The sequence below is a fragment of the Micropterus salmoides genome, unplaced genomic scaffold (genome assembly GCF_014851395.1).
Source record: "Micropterus salmoides isolate LMB-PRFRI ecotype aquatic unplaced genomic scaffold, ASM1485139v1 Ms_hic_scaffold_13, whole genome shotgun sequence".
Lineage (NCBI taxonomy): Eukaryota > Metazoa > Chordata > Actinopteri > Centrarchiformes > Centrarchidae > Micropterus > Micropterus salmoides.
Window position 1 is genome coordinate 8,316,175 of NW_024040374.1, and position 17,482 is coordinate 8,333,656.

The 17,482-nt window shown below is 39.7% G+C and overlaps 1 protein-coding gene across 2 annotated transcripts in view; it reads left to right on the forward strand.

Moving 5' to 3' along the window:
* ror1 (receptor tyrosine kinase-like orphan receptor 1) overlaps positions 1 to 6,810 on the forward strand; it is a 95,479-nt gene extending 88,669 nt beyond the window's left edge. The window contains exons 2-3 of one of the 2 annotated variants that reach the window (XM_038715315.1): positions 3,766 to 4,056; positions 4,320 to 6,810. In XM_038715315.1, the coding sequence (XP_038571243.1) occupies positions 3,766 to 4,056; positions 4,320 to 4,357 (329 nt within the window). In that variant the 3' untranslated portion in view covers positions 4,358 to 6,810. The remainder of the gene's footprint in view (positions 1 to 3,765; positions 4,057 to 4,319) is intronic. The other variant, XM_038715314.1, reaches the window with a different exon arrangement.
* Positions 6,811 to 17,482: the final 10,672 nt, after the last annotated feature.

The following is a 17,482-nucleotide window of genomic DNA, read 5'->3' on the forward strand; positions in this document are numbered from 1 at the left end:
GCTGAAAAACATGCTGTAGTGAGACGTTAGCTAGTACTAACCGCCTTCACTTTTCCAGCATTTGGGGAAACAACAGACTTTATTAACGGTCATACTGTGACCGACACTGGACATTTACTACCAGACTGAAGCTTACTAAGTAACTTAATATTTTCCTCCACTAACTTTCACTGTCACTTTCTGCCGCTCTCTCTCTCTCATTCGCTCGCTACACACACACACACACACAGAGCCAGCCAAGCATTGAGTGTAGCCGTGCTGCACAGTATGAGAGTAAAACTTGCATGTGCATTTTTAGTAGGGTGATCATTCGGGCGCAATGCGTGGAATACAGGCAAAACACTGGTTATGTGCACATCACAGACTGTCCAGGTGCTGAACTTCCACACTTCTGAGAGTTCAGCTTTTTGTGTTCCGTGAACATTACGTTATCAATTAACATTTAGATAATCAATTTTTGACATTTGTTAATCGATTCAGAATCTTCCACGTCCGCATCGCGATGCATTTAAGAATCATTTTTTTCTGTTACTGTTCTTTAAGTTTGTGTGTGTGTGTGTGTGTTGGTGTGTTGATATCCTTCTTCAAACTTTGTAGAAGAGCAATAAAATGAGAATACCTAATGTGTTTTTATGTCTGAAATTGTAGCACATAATTAGGCAAATGTGTGTAGGAGTAGGTTGAGACAGGAAAGAGTAAAGGGGGAGAATGAAAGTTGGGGGTGGTATGGATGATTGATGTTGCAGTAAAGTATGGCATTATTAGTACCTGCAAAATGTAATGTTTATTCTTAATGCCATCCCGATGTTTTGATTGATATGAATTTTATTGGCAACGTCAACGTTGACTTGCTTGAAGTTTCGTTCTGACTGCAGTGCTGTAATGTAGAGAGACGGGACTGTACAAATAAGGGAGACTGTTCTGTATGTAGAGAAAGGAGGACAGATAAAAAGTGGGTGAGAAAGGAGAGAGGGGGTGGTGGTATGGCCGATGGTTGGAGTCTCCTCATATTGTCACACACTTGTTAGTACCACATTGCTGTGTTAAGCCTGGGGCTTTAGGGAGGACAGTGTGAATGTGTGTATGTGTTGTACACTCCAGTAGAGGCTTGAGTACTCACACATGCGCGTGCGCACGCAAACACACACACACTCACACAGAAGCTGTATGCCAAGACAAATGTGTCCACTTCTCTTTTTCACAAACACATCGTATACACTCATTTTACATCTCATGACAATTTGCTAGCGGCAAGAGTCGGATGAACTGTACATACAACCACAATGGTTGCGATGATGACAGAGAACCAAGTAACAGCACCAACATGCTCCAACTGAAGTGGTTTTGTCATTTTTTTTCTTTGACAATTCCAATAAAGTTTAGTCAAAAAAGACAACCATGTTCTGTCAACAATGTTGACAAAAGAAGAGAAAGACAGCACTACTTTCTGAAATTCTACAATAAACAGAGAGTAAGAAAGGAAGAAGACATAGTCTGTCTGTTCTGCAGCTGAGTTCAGTTTTTCTATCACAGCTCAGTCTCAGCCAAGAATACAGTTAGCCTCAATGTGTAAAATACTGCAATAATATTTAAAAAAGCTGGCAGATAATCATCCCAATTTTGTTGTGGACAACCAATTCAGGGTTAAATTTGGGATTAATCTGTACAGTGTATATAAACCAAACCAAACACAGTAAAAATATTTGAAATATTTTGAAATAACACTTAAATGATGTGTGCACACAATCTGTATCGGCAAAGGGGAGAGGTCCTTTCGTCATATCGGTGTATGTGTGTCCGGCCCACAGAAAACACACAACAACACAAACATCAGTAATTTAATAATCCCTGTAGGAATTTGCAATCCTGCGAAGGCAAGAGTAAATGCAATTTTAAAACGGCCAGGCATGTGAGAACTGGTCGTTTTGTCCAGTTCCTGCAATCATCCTGATTATTTCCCTTTTACATGGTCAAATTTAGAGTCGCTATAAGTGGACCACTTCAGACTAAATCAAACTTTGACCTCAAAACATTAACTGTCTTGCATGAATGTTTAATTGCTTTACATTGCCCCAAATCTGGCTTCTAAGGCAGCACTTAATCCCATGGTCAATTGGTCTGAGAGGAATAACTTCAGGGCAGAAAAGCTATGTGCACAAGCTTCATACCAGCTATGACTGGACTTAACATAACATGTTTTTCCTGCTGACTTGCATTTATTTCTGTACACCTTAATAGACAAGAGGATAAAGATATATACTGAGAGAGCAATAGACAGAGACCAGCTTTGGAAAAGACAGCAGTGCTCTTGTAGGAAAAAGCCTTGTTGGGAAGCAAGACCTGGCTACTGTAAAATGTTGTTTTGTAAAGAGTTACGTGTTAGTCTTCCAATAAAACTTTACCTCAGACTTTCCTGGATGGTCATGTGATTTCCACAAATGAACAGATGTCTCAAATATCTCTAATCAGAAAGCTATATATTTAGATTTGTAACAGACCTTAGCCTGCAGTGCAGAACTTTTCTCTCTTCTGATTACTCAGTGAGAGTAATTACACAACACGGTCGACACGCACTTATGACGTATAGGTTCTGGCTCTGCCATACTGAATTGCTGCTGTTGCTACGGTTGATAAAACACATCACTACCAGTTCGCCAGCGCAGGGACGTTGCCACAGACACCATATTTTAAAACTCCAGTATATTTCATATACAGAGAGATTTACTTGCCAGTGATAGGCCTAATCAGCATTGTGTAAACTCGTTTGGCAAGGCCTTGAATGTAACAGATGTTCATTTATATGCAAAAGACCCTCACTTGCTTTAAATGCAAAAGTTATGTTGTCCAGTGCAGAGATGTCATAACTAATGCATTTGCCTGGCAAAATAAACATTTAAATGTGTGGGGGTCCTTGCATATGTAAGTGTGTGCCTCTATTTTTACTCCTCAACCTCTCTATTCACACACAGTTGAAGTTTGTCTGACTAGTATTTGAGATTCCCCTGTATGTGTTTTGCCTCCTTTGTTTGTTTTGGCCAGTTTGTGTAGGAGCATTTCTGCATACCTAAGATGGGTTTTGGGGTTGAGGGAACTTTCCAGAGGTTTTTCCTGACATTAACACCAATGTTTTTCCTGCTCATTAAACTCTTAGGTGGCCCTCCAGATTGTTTTTTTTCTGACCACCTTGAGGAAAAATGTGGTCCTGGAGATAACCATGCAAAAATATTTTGCTTTGTCTTTCCTAACTCCTTCTGAACTAATCTTTGTCTTGAAGCATCACAGTGGGTTCTGATTTATTCCTTATGTTTATTCCCTAAGTAGTTGTTTTGTTTGTTTTTACCCACACAACACAGGTGATGTTGCTCATAAGCTCATACAAAAGCTGGGGAAAACCCCAAAAGTAAAAAGAGTAGAAAAGTAAAATTAGGCGTCACCACAGTGGCAACCACAAAATAAAACAGGATTTAAACATGTGTCTGAAAACATTGAGTTGTTTTACCACTATTTTTATACAGCAGCATGTTTTCTTTATATCTGGCATTGATGTAGTACAGTGTAGTTTGATTTATGTCTTAGTTCTTGGCCTTACACTGTTTTCCCTCATCTTTGTCTTGTTCTCTCTTAGTCATCTCACTCTTGATGTTTCTTCACACTTGGGCCCCCTTTTAAATTTTTATATTTTTTTCCAAATTCCGCTCTTCTGCTTTTTCTTTATCTCTTTCGTATTCTGTCATTTCATCTCTCCTATGCCTGCATGTCTTCCAGGGCCCTTCTTCATCCGTCTTGAAGCTCCCATGAACAACATCACCACCTCTCTGGGCCACACAGCTGAGCTTTTCTGCCGTGTGTCCGGCAACCCGCCGCCCGCTGTGCGCTGGCTAAAGAACGACGCCCCGGTGGTGCAGGAACCACGACGGATCTCATACCGATCCACGCCTTATGGATCACGCCTCCGCATCCGCAACCTGGACACTACTGACACTGGCTACTTCCAGTGCATGGCCACCAACACCCAGGGTACCGTTTCCACCACAGGCGTGCTGTTTGTGAAATTCGGTAAGTGGAGTTAAGCTGATACCAAGCATTTAAAAACGTACTGGCATAGAGATGTTACAATGAAATGGCTTTAGGACTTTATGGTTTTTACGCACTTACTGTGACAAACAATGACATTTTCCCTACTCATCTTTTCCTAACAAAGATCTGTCTCCTTTTAGCGACACTCGTCTCATCTGATTCTTGCTTGTTGCTGGTAGCTCCTGCAAAGAAAAATCTGGGAGCAGTATTGTTTATCCTGTTACCCTTGTCTTCTTTTCCAGATCCATTACCTACACCTCTGACAGGAAGGCCAACGTAAGTTACTTTTCCTCTATCCATTTTTCTCTGTCTGTGTGTTCATGCTATACTTACCACAATGCAATACAGGGGACTGTTTCACAAGTGTTTTGTGAGCACTACTCACATGCAAATGGTGGCAGCATCACGTTTCACAAATCATTGTTGCTTGACAATTGCAGATAGATTTGTGAGTCCTACAGATTTCTTGAATGACGCACGCCCGAATTGTATGTTTTTTGTTTTGATTAGTGAAATGTTCTAAAATCACAAAGAAGAGAGAGAAAAGGGATAAACTCATATGCCTATACTGATAATACACTGTTTGCTGACACAGTCTGAAAACTGGAAAATGCAGCATTATTTTTCTATCTCATGTTTCTCATAGTAATTAATTGCCTGCTTGGATAGAGCCTATGCAGCATGCTCATTGAGCAATCACTCACATTATAACACACCTCGGTCTGCAATTTTCTATTTTATTGGTACAAGTCTCAGTGTGGCTAAATGAATATCTAAGATGATCCTTTAAATCCCAAATGTCTGATGTTGTTTCTGTCCAACCATCACAGCTGTGTAAACCAGATGTTGACATCTATAACACACTATACAGCGTCTAACATACTGATCCTGGTAGTAGCAGGGAAATTTAGTTAATTTACTTTTGACCTACTGTAAATTCAAAACCTGTGCTATTTATTTAATTTCAAGGTAATAATGAGACATTTGTCTGATTTCAGGGCTATGATGAAATTATTATAATTAAGAGTGAATGTCCTTAGTGTACTAATGAGTTTAGTTGATTAACTGAAATATTTCCACCGGAAATGAGCAGTATAGAAAAATTACCTACATATGTCTGTGTGGTTTCTTTAATATAACCTTGTATAATCATCCAGTTAGCTGCCAGCTGTCTGGATGAACAGCAAAACCAACCACAGTCCTGCTCTCTTAACATGCACATCAAATTAAAAAGGGTCTTAAGAGTAACAAATAAAATCAAATGATACAAAATGTTTTTAAAAATGTATCAATAAATATATTCTACTAAAACATTTTTATGTTCTTGGCAATAGCAATGCTGCTGCTCAAATCAAAATTTAGTTTGACTCTGGTGAGCTTCCTTTGCTTTGTTTTGATGTCTCCCCAGTGTTGTGGGATAAAACTCTAAGAACTTTCTCAGTTTGTTTGATTCTCGCAGCATCAAAGGAATTAAGCTGGATGATTTTCCCCAATGACATTATGGCGAGGCTTACTGCCATGTTCCATGCAGCGTGCTGTGAATCAAAACTGCTGGCACAAAGAGGATATGAGACACTTACTAAATCCACTCACTGCCTGCACAGTCGTACACATACGCACACATTTGAGCATGTACGCATACTCCTTTTTTAAAACATCTGTTTCCACCACTCCTTTGTTTACATGTTTTTGACTTTTTTCCTGTGTGACTAAATTGCATCTTGTTTCAGAGATGAGACAGTTGGCTCACAAAGACAACACAATGATATCTTCTCAAGGGAGTTATCAATGGAAAGGAAAAAATATATAGATTGGCCTCCAAAAACAGCAATGTGAAAATACTGGAAATAAACTAAACTAAAATGGAAAAATAAATGTAGATAGTTGCAGGATGTGTTTATGCTAAATTACAAGTTGACATAAGAGATTATCTGGATGACATTGCCAGACTGGCATGATTTATGATCATGAGAAGTTTGTAATGCAGTTTCTCACATCGGATGAATGAATTTGCAACTAATAAAAAGAATGATTGGATGATTAAGTCTTCACCTCTACAATCCTTCTAACAATCCATCTGGAGATTTTGAATTCTGTGTCTGCTATCATTAAGTATGTGGATTTGTTGTTTGTCCAGTGGAAAGCTTTTATCTTCGAATTTTCTGCTCTTGCTTTATGGTGGATTTGTAAGGTAATATTTTAGGCTTGAAAGGTTTCAAAAGTTTTACTTGTGATAAAAATGAGCTATTTTCACAAAAGTGTTTATTTAAATGGATATAGTACCATGAAAATCACCAGATATTCATGAATTTCACAAGTTGCAGGTGATTAAAATCTACAGAGGCTTCTTGCCTCCTTTCCGTGACTTTCAAGTTCTAATAAATTAAGTTCTTCCTCTTTTGTTTTTTTCCCCCCTGCCAACCCATGAAGGAAAGTGTTGCAGTCAGCCGAACCACGTGATATTGAGCCACATTACAGTCATTACAGACTTCATTTAAATGGACAGTGGCCTCCTTTGACAATGGCAGAGCTGCAGGGGTGGTGGGCTGATTGTCACTGCTGCTCATCATTAGTGCCACGGCCAACTTATTAGCTGTAATGTAGGGTGGCAGGCTGTCAAGAAGACAAGGTCACCTAATGATGACACTTGACGACCTGCAGCCGCTTACGTCATGCAGCAGCTGTTCAAATGTCAAAACGTCTGCTCCTTGACTCAAAGTTTTTGGAAAGATATCTTGTCCAGAAGTAAGTTTAAGTGAAATGTATTATATTATTCATATATATATATATATATATATATATATATATATATTAGCCTTCCACTACTTTTTTGTACCTCACACTCTCTCCCATCATCTCTGTATTCAGAGTGTTGCAGCGAGCTCAGTGACTTCCGTTTTCTTGCGATAAATTAGCCACAAATATTACTCACAAATAAAGGGGAAATTTCTTGCCACCCACCTTGTTGAACCTGAACATAACATAACTTCATGTCCTCAGTGTTGTCTTTGCTTCTGTCTGTGCTCTGATTTCCATCCCCTCTACGGTGGGCTTAAGTATACACTCTGTGGTGTGCGGGATATTACAGCTGTGTGTGTGTGTGTGTGTGTGTGTGTATGTGTGTATGTGTCCTCAGGGTTTGGTTTTTGAGAAAAACCACAGGCAAACTAAAAGCTGACAGCCCGGAGGCTTCTACTACAATCTAGGCAGCTTGTGTCCATTGTGGCTGCCTAAGATCAGAGCAGGAAACTGTAGCAGAGCAGATCAGAAATACAGGAAGGAGGAGACAGAAGGACAAGGACAGGAGAGGAAAGTTTGAAGCATAGACATTTCCTTAAGCACAGACATTTTTTGATTCGTTCCAGGGCTGTTTTAAGTCTTTTAAAGAACATCTTTTTGAAGTCTCAAGTTCATAAGGCAGGTCTAAAATCTGTCAGTTAGTCGCACGTCCATGTAGGCTTGTCATGTTACAAGTGTTCATAAGCATATTGCAAGTTAGAATGAAACAGTTCCTTTCAAATCCTGTTTTACATTGTCGTCCGTTGTAGAGAATAATTAAGTGTGTTTGTTTTATGTGGAGTACTATTGGCAAGGACCAAAAGCTTCTTGAAGCCCTGAACCCCCAACACTTAGGCGTTGAGATGCCAACCTGGAATGGCAGCATCTCTTGTTCGAGTCAGACTGGGAACGTTTGATGTTTCTCTCTCTCACTTGTTTCCTATCATAATTTCCTGGTACCACCCAATAAAGCCAAAATGAACATAGTCTCACAGTAACAACATTTCAGGAAGTCACAGCGCTTGTCAAGAGATAGGTGTGGGAGTCACATCTATCTTCTCATTTAACTCTCCGCAAGAAAGCAACAGCGTATTTCCCAAACTATTACTTTTCTAACTTTTCTATTACTTTACTTACTAAGTCTCAAGTCCTCATATTTCTGACTGAAGTCCACGTCTAGAGTCTGACTAATAAAATCTTTCTAATTCAAAGTTCATGAGTATGCCACTAGTTATCACAGTGCACCCCGTCAACACTGTGCCCATGCTCCTCCTCGTCATTCTTGTCCTTCCAAATTCCCTTTCCATTCCTCTCCTCCTTGGAGATGTTTTTAAAAGAGCCAGAACAAACACAGGGTGAGGGGAAAAAGTCTCGCCTGCCAAAATTAGACCCCCAACTTTGTCCGTCTCTCTCTGTCTCTCTGTACGCTGCCACGCTTCCTCCATTTACAGAAAAAAATAGAATGCGATGGAGACGGCGTTAGACTGAAGGGAGTGAAAGAAAAACAATGTTAGGAGGGTAGTAGGAGGATGGTACCATTAACACCCAGGGTTGCATGTTGTTCTTTGATTCCTGGGTTCTGCGGGGTCGTCAGGGTTCAGGTGTGATTAGCTGTGTGGAGGCGACGTGAGGTTTAGCTGTACTCTCAGATCAGAGGTAACTTCTAACTCAGGCCTGCATGCAAACTGCCCACTCTCTACAGAGAAGGCCAAAACAATTAAATGAATCAGTAGGGTGCATTAGAACTTTGTCTTACACGTTAGGCAGGTGGGACAGAGCTGACTTTTATTAGTTATTAATATGACAGTTGAATGACAGAAACAATGTTTCTGCTGCTCCCAAGTAGCCACAATATCAGTTATTGCAGGTTTATCTTCATAATTTCTTGCATGATTTTCAAAACACAGTTGCTTTTATATTTCTAATACTTTGACTTACTGGATATATACATTGTTTTTTATCTGACAGCAGCAATAAACAGACTTTACGCAACGCACCCGCTGATCTGAGTTTCTGTCTGTGTTTATAATAGAGGGGTTTTCTCCCTGTTTGAAAAGATTAATACCACTACACCCTGGCTGTCAAGGCTGTTTAAATTTCTCAAAACTTTCCCCACCACTTTTCTCTCAGCACTAGCAAAAAAAGCAATTACAAAAATAGCTGCTATATTTTTTCTTTTCCCTCCACTGTGCCTCTCTGCTCGCTCCTCCATCCGCTCTGTAGTGAAGAATAAAGAGCACAGGTTTAACAAAGAACAGATTCTCAGTTTTTTCTGGCTTATTTTTTGTCCATGCTCTGACCGTTCTGCTCTTTGCTTATCTTCAATCTTCCTATCATTGGCGTCAACATATGCCAACTTTTTATTTTAAATTGATGGTTGACAGTATTTGGTTCAAGAAATCTCCTCCAAACTTAATATACTTTATTTGAACAATAATTCAAATTTAGGTTTCAGTAAATCTAACAATCCCACATGGCTGGAAGTGCTGGTTTGTTAATGATTAGATTTATATTTGTATATGTTTATGTCTATAGGTATAACTACGTCTGTACTTTTTTTAAGTTTAAGTTGCCAGTTGAGATCTTATTTGGGTAACTTGACATCTCATTTCTCTAATCAGGTGTGTTTAACTGTAATACAGTATAAACACACATACAGTACAACTTTTCCTGCAACTTGTGTGTGTGTATGTTGTAACCAACCAACACATGGTGGATGGCTCTGTAATTAGCCAGCTGTCAACAAACAAACTAGATGAAATTGACCTCGGAGCTGACGTGACAAGGAACATGAGGCCCGTACTGCCATCAGCCCTCTGGCTACCCAATTATACAGTACAGTCTAAGCGTTATAGAGTTAAAAATGAAGGAGTGATTTGACTTTGAAGAGACAGGACTGTAGCGTGTGTGTATCACCCACAGCGTTGCACAGGTTGATTGACAAATTACTTTAAGGAAGTAGTTTCCAAAATGTGTAATGACTTGAAAATGTCACTCTAAGTTGATCTTGAAGCTTGCTTAGGCTTGCTCAAATGTATTAGGTGCCACAATATGTGTGTACTGTTATCATAATAGATTTATTGATACCATGAAACTCTCTTTTCTCTCCTCCTTTCTATTCTACAGCAGCTGTTGTGAGAGGCTTGTACTTACAATGTCTGGGTAATTGGCATCTGATTTATTAAGACGTAAGGTATTTACACAATAAGTGCCTGCTACTTCTACTTCTGGGTGTATTCTGGAGGATGAAAGGATGCCGTCAAGGTGTTTTATCTGGCAAAGATCAGCAAAGGATCCAAACTCCCGATTAATAAATTAACATGTCAAAGCATTTATTTGAGCTGCAATAAAGCTCTTTTACTGAGATAATTATTTAGAGAATATTTTACAGGTATTTTGCTCTGAGCTATATCTTGCATCATCCCTGTCAAGAAATAGACTGACTGCAAATCAACCAGCGGACTGATTAACCAGCATTACCGCTTGTGTGGCATAAATACAAGTTGCAGCAAGGTAAATTTTTTATCAGTATAGTGTGATTGTAAGAGCATTAGCTGCTCAAAGAATATCACTGGTCAGTTTAATGAACACACAGGCGCAACTCTCTGTTCACTTCTCCACCCCTTCTGAATATCAGTTATTGCCTGTTATTGTGTTTATGTATTATCAGTGCAGTCTACTTTGTGGTAGATTCACATTTTATTCAGTCTTATAAAATAATAAGTTATAAAACTTTAGCTTTCCACCCACAGCCTTTTTATTATATCTGCACCTCTTAACCACCTGCTTTTTTACACACAAAACTGACCCTTGCAAGTTGCAGGTACCTTTGTAAATCCACATGTTCCCATGATCCTTCCTTATAGAAATAGTTTGACATTTTGGTAAATACTCTTACTCACTAGATGAGAAGATGCCTCATTCATATCTGTATCTGAACTAAATACTAAGCTACCACCAACAGCTTGTTTGCTCAGCTTAGCACAAAGACTGGAAACAGAGGAAACAGCTAGCCTGGCTCTGTGTGAATAAAATATGCCTACCAGCACCTTTAAAACTAACTTATTAACACGTTATATCTTTTTTTAAATCTTAAAACTAAAATGTTAAAACAGCAACTGACTACCTTGCACAGAAAGCAAGAACAAATAGTCTGACAGATAACATCTATAAAACCACAAATTGTTAATTTTTCACTTTGTTTACGGACTTTTGGACAGAGTCAGGCTGATTCCCCACTTTTTCCAGGCTTTATAATATAAGCTAAGCTAAATGGCTGCTGGCAGTAGCTTCATATTGAGCACACGGATATGAGAGTGGTATCCATCTTCTCATCTAACTGTCAGCAAGAAAGCCTTATCTCCCAAAATGTAGTTTGTTTAAAATGCACACGCATCCTGTTAAGGGTTGCATTTCACTGATGACACATTGGATGGCAAGTACAGTACAGTGTTGGTGTGCCTGTTAATAATAATAACATGCCCCCCCCTTTTTTGTCAAATTCAGCAGATTTTCCTCACGCTTCACTACCTGTCAATTCTGTGTGTGCTGAAAAAAGAAATACGGTGTACACAGCGAATGAGAAACAAAGTGGCTCATGTCAAGCCACACAACAATATTTCCGCCATTCCAGCCATGATTTGTGACTTGCCAGGGACATTCAGCTTACTTTCTAGTTTGCCAAGACATGCTGTTGTTGTGATGTTAGCCATAGTAGCAGGAGAGTTGTATTGCTGTCTGGAGTTGGTGTGCTGGCTTTCTACATGTTGGCTTCAAAGCAGCAGCTGTAGCGACAGTTTGCTAACCCACAACCCAGCTAAGGATACATTACTTGCCATGTCGTTGTTTACTCTTTATCATGGTATTTGTTTTGGTGTTGGATTTCTCCAGAATTTCATACACCACCTTTAAAAACCACTGTCCTCTCACTCTTCCACCCTACTGCCTTCTGCATACAGTATGTGCTGTTTTCAGTCACAATAGGCTCTTAACTCAGACTGTGAACTTGTGTGTGCTGTATTGAGAAACTCCGGATTTTGGTTTCACTTCTCCTCACCTCAGTGCCAGTGTCAACACTGCTGTGGTTCTCAAATGCTGGCCAGGATTGATGATGATTTGCTCCACACCACAAGCATCACACCCATTCAGAGTGAGGGGATGACAGACCTACTCAATTTTTGGACCCACTTCTCCTCTGCCACATACTGATCCACTTCAGCACTCCACATCAGACTAACGCAGGGGGTTCTGCTAAACTTATTTCAATTTGGGATCTGGTTAAAAACATATGTATTTCACTCTGGAACTCTTTGAGACACTACTCAGACCTGCCAACAACAGGCTCTGTACCAGTGGAGTTTTCACAACCCAAAGTTTAACCAAAAGCGAGAGCAATAGCTGTTGCAGTATTCCCAAATAGCTTAGTACTCCTGTTAACTGCCAAACATGGAAAATGGGAAAATGGTTTACACTTTCTTGGCAAAAGGTAAAGGGCATTTACTGTGTTTTACTTTCACTTTTAGATTGTTAAATGTGTGTATACACTACCAATTTTTGTTTGTAGCTACACTGATACTCAAGGAAGAACAAAGACACTACTGAGACTAAATTCACCTCTGTCCTTTTTTTCCTTCTGTCTAAGGGGCCTTTTACCCACACGCAGTCACACATATGCACACTTGCAGTTCTACATAAAACACAGAGTCAAAGAACTGCACACGCAGTTACTCTTACACACCGTATTTCTCACACATGTTTAGTTAAGCCCTCAGTGGGGCTTAATTGCCGTCTTGTTGTGGATTCTTTTTAGGGCAGTGCTGATTGATTGGGGATCAGGGCCCTAATATGGCTCATCGGGGACAGGCCCTTTGACATGGCCTGGTCTCAGGGCACCGGAGCTGTTTGAAACCAGAGATCCCACCACAGCCCCCTCCCACAAGCCTGGATGCCTCTCTGCTAAATGCTGCCCAGGTCAGGGGGCTTCACACACATACAGGGAGACACGTGTAGACACACACACATTTAGGGACTGTCATTATGTGTAGCCAGCTTTAACTGTTAAAGCAATTTACATTATTAGGCGTTAGTGAGAGCGTAAGTCTGTCTGAACATACTTTACCACACACAGCAAGTTTCATACAGAACTCATTATGAGCAAGGCTTTCACACTCAGCTTGGACAGGGCCCACTTCCTGTTTCCTGTTTCCCAGAATCCCCTGTGTCAGTCTATTGGTGATCCTGTTGGCAGGTCTGGTCAAGGTCAGGTCTGGTAAAGTCTATGCTTTAAGAAAGTTTGAAAGTTTGTATGTATATGTGTGTGTGTACGGTTTATCCCTGAGGGTTACAAGTCCTAGATGGGATATGTGGGGTTTCCCTGAACTTTGCCCTAAACCTCCCATGAACACACACACACACACACACACACACACACACACACACACATACACACACATACACACACACACACACACCACACTCCTGCAAAGAAAAAAACACACTTACATAAAGGCTAGTATGCACAGAAAGTGTTCTTTTTTGCACTTAGTGGTGGTGTTGGAGTGTGTGAGTGAAACAGAGGGAGGCACAGTGTACCTTGAGCATTTCTAGGTATAAATAGAGGCTTTTGTTTGCAATTTGGACTCGTACCTTGTGAACCTGGGTCAGATGATATGTGGTAATTTGTAGAGTTTAACTGGATCAATGCAGTTTGATGTAGAGAGTATTGATAAAGGAAAAGCCCTTTCAGTAAAAGAAAGTTTCAGTATCAGTCAGTTTTGTATTTATTGGTCCTGGCGGCTACCAAATTGCATGCGTATGACTAGAGGACATTTTGAGTTGTGATAAAGCAAAAGGTCAGCATTGTAAATCTAGCTCCCACCTCTTCTTCAGGGAAAGATCTTACCAGGAAGACATTTGAATGTAAAGTTCAGACAACATTGGATTGTCAAAGGAAAAATGATATATGATTGTAGAGAGATTCTCATTTCAAGCATTTCTTGCTTTATAAAGTGATTAAACAATAAAAATGGGATAAACATAGATATTAGCATATAGACCACACACCAACATGAAAACCAATAAAATATTAACAATAGTTTACCACCCTTTTAAACTCTATATATTTTACATATACAGTATGTTTGTCCAGTTCTTCCTTTTTTAAATCCCATAGTCATAGACAAACTTATCCTTAACAAAATGAGTTAAGTTAATCTGTATGGAAGCATTTTTGTGCCTCTGTGGACCATAACAGGATATTGAACTTTGCTGCTTGTCATTTCTCCTTTTGACAAATCTAATAACATCTGTCGAACAAAGCTAAAATAGCCTGAAAGTGAACTGTGCGGTACAGTATGAACAATCTCGGGTAGTTACTGAGTAAAGTTATTCATAAAAGGGAACAAATTTCATTAAGGTATTCTAGATGCCTGTATTTCTTGCTACAAGATATGTTTTTGTAACGATAAAATCATTTTCATATGCAAAAATATCAGTTCTCAGTGTAACCTGAATTGGTCCCTTAAGGCCAGCATGTGGGTGGGCCTGTTGCAGCCAGAGGACAGATCAAATGATGGAGATATAGAAAAGAGAGGGTGTGTGTGTGTGTGTGTGTTAATGTTATACTTGAATATAATTTTCTTTAACTTTCCCTTCACTTTTACAGGGCTTTTCTTATTCTCAGTCAAAGGTCCATCTTCAACCAAACACTTTACCAGGCTGATATAATTCTCTTCACTACATCAGTCTGCTGTAGTTCTTTCCTCTCTGAGATGACTCTAGGCAGGAAGTTCCTATGAACACACAGAAGAGCACATATCACGTAAACACATACAGGCCATGTTATATATCTGGGTGACAACTCTGATAGTGTTTGTGTCTCACCCTTGTACCAACTGAGTAATGTGCTGGTTACTCCGCTTTGTTTTTAAGAGAGCAGGAGCCTGTAAATTATCTTTTATTGTAAGATCCGGAGCCATGTCCTCTCTAGGACCTTGAGCTAAAAGACTGTGTGAGCGTGTGTGTCCAGTATGTGCATGTATTGCACTTCACTTTACAAGTGTTTTTCAGCAAGGGATTAAGTATCGCTAATCTGATCAGTAATATTTGTGTTCCACTATTGATTCATTTTCTGATTAAGTGTGGTGATTTATCTTTCTGTTGTGCCCACATTCCTTTAGCTTGGTTTGTCTGCTTGAGGTTCATCAAGCAATATCCTTACTATATTCCCCATTAACCCCGGAAACAACAGACAACAGGCCTGAACTCTCTGACTGTCAGATGTGGGTTTATGTGTAGGCAGAGAAAGCAATTATTGTAGTGATACATATAGCAGAGGAAAATGTTTACAAGTCAAGAAAAACACTAACGTAAGTGTATGTGATAAGTAGTCATCTGCAAGTCATGAGTAAGTCTTGCATCTGCATTGGATTCTGCTACAATGAGGCTACTGTCAATGGATAAAATCATGACTGCAGAGAAGGAAATAGTAGTTTGATTTTTAGGGAGTAACAGCAAATGTATATTTTCTGCTGGTGATTTGTACGTGAAGACAGAAAATGAATACATTGAACCAAGACATACTAAACTCACTGTCATCTGTTAACTTAATGGCTTTGTTTAACTGTGTGAATGTATTAAGGTGGATATCCTTTAACCAGACTTAAGCCTTTTTTGTTTGTTTTCTGTGTCCTACAGACACCTTTGAAGGCAGAATGTGTAAAGAGGGATTATTTATGGGCTTCACAGAGCGGCGGTGTTTCCGTTCCCCACACTACATGCCTTTTAGTGACTCTTAATCGCTCTCATCAAGGATTATTCCACTTTCCTCAAGAAGCCATGCATGTATTCAAACGTGTGTATTCTTGTTCCTTAAGCACCGTCAGTAGCCAGTCATCCAAAACATGTGTCCTCCTGTCTGCCTTTGTGTGTTCAGATTGGGATCTGTGATCTAGGAAATAAGCTGTTGTAAATCATGCAGTGTGTGTGAGTGTGTGGAGCGGGGCTTACATGCTGTCTGAATCACAGAAGTAGCTTTGCTCTCGGCTATCTCTTTACCCCATTTTTTCTTTTGTGCTCTCTTTGCTTTTCCTGTTATTATTATTTCCACACGGATATTTCAAGGCAGCCTGGAGTCAATTCAAGAAATGCTATTAAGAAAAATACAGAAGTTTTACAGCAACAAAAATGGAAAATAAGTTTGATACAAAGACCTTTCCGATTGAGGCATGAATACAAGTTGCTATTGAGATATTTGTATCGTTCATCTTGTTTGGTGTAAAAATAAATTCACATCAATGCAAGATAGAAAAATATGTTTTGGGGATAATGATGTTTTGGGTCACACACACAAACTACATTGTTCAGCAGTAGTTGGACTAGCACTCCTAACTGTTTTCAGTCCTTCGTCTCTATCTTTTCCTTAATTATCTCTCAATCTCTTTTTCTGAATTTTTTTCTCTCCCTCTCTTTTTACTTTCCTAGACCTTCTCCGTTCTCTATCCATCTATGTTGTTTGTTTTCAGAGATCTCTACAACCAATGGGTCAGTGGTTACTCAAACAAATCTGCCTGCCCCCTCCCTATGTCCCCTCTAGTACACCTTCTTGAGTCCTAGTAATGGATTTTACTTTTTAACCCCTGTGCTTCATTTGTTTATGTGTGCATGTGTCTGTCTAAACACCACTGGGTATGTGTTCGGTTTCAGGAGACATATTGCCTCCCCATCCTGCTAATTGATAGGCTGATGGACACCTTCACTCCCTAGATCCTCCCCCATCTGGGTTTCTGATACCCTCCAGTCCTCAGGGGTAGTGATGTCACCTGTTCTGGAGCATTGTGAGGAGTGACGGGATTGATGTAGGGTCCTTCCCTGCATGTCAAATCACCATGTGTGTGTTAACCCTGTTATTAAAACTTTGGCATCATCCACAGTCATGCCTTTAAGCCTGTGTGGGCAAAGATTGGGCCTTACAACCAATACTTCAGCAACACATTAAACACCAGCAAGTTTCTCTGGAAGTAATTCTGTTGACTAGTTACATTCAGTGAAATGTTAAAATTTTTCAACCATAGGCAGTTTCATCAAAACTAGCATTTAATGTTTGAACAAACCACTGCCTGCAGTGTCTTTTCCGAGAAAATTCCTCAGACTCACTGGAAGTGATGCATTTAACATTTGTGGCAGCAAAAACAATTGCGTGTTTGAAATAAATATAAGAACTGTATATTTAGCGTGAGCAGAGATCAAAATGATTATGGGCAGTGTTTAGAGCAACTATAGCCATGGATGTAAAAACACAGCCCTGTCATTCATTTGAATGAGGCCAGTGCAATGCAAGGGGCTCTGGGAAAAAATGTTGAGCCAGGCTGAACTTTTGCCTTCACCACACTGCGATGTCAGTCAGCAAGGCTCCTTGTCGGCCAGTCAAATACGTGTAGGTGCACATTCCTCGTAGATTACTCTGTAACATGAACACTGTATTGTTTACCTGTTTACTGATTATGAAATGATCATGATCACTTTCAAAGCAGTAAAATCTTTCGTCATAATGTTATAAACGGTTGTGGTGTGTTTTGGAACCTGATAAGCCCACAAACTCATAGACCTATTCCTTCCTGGATCATATTTT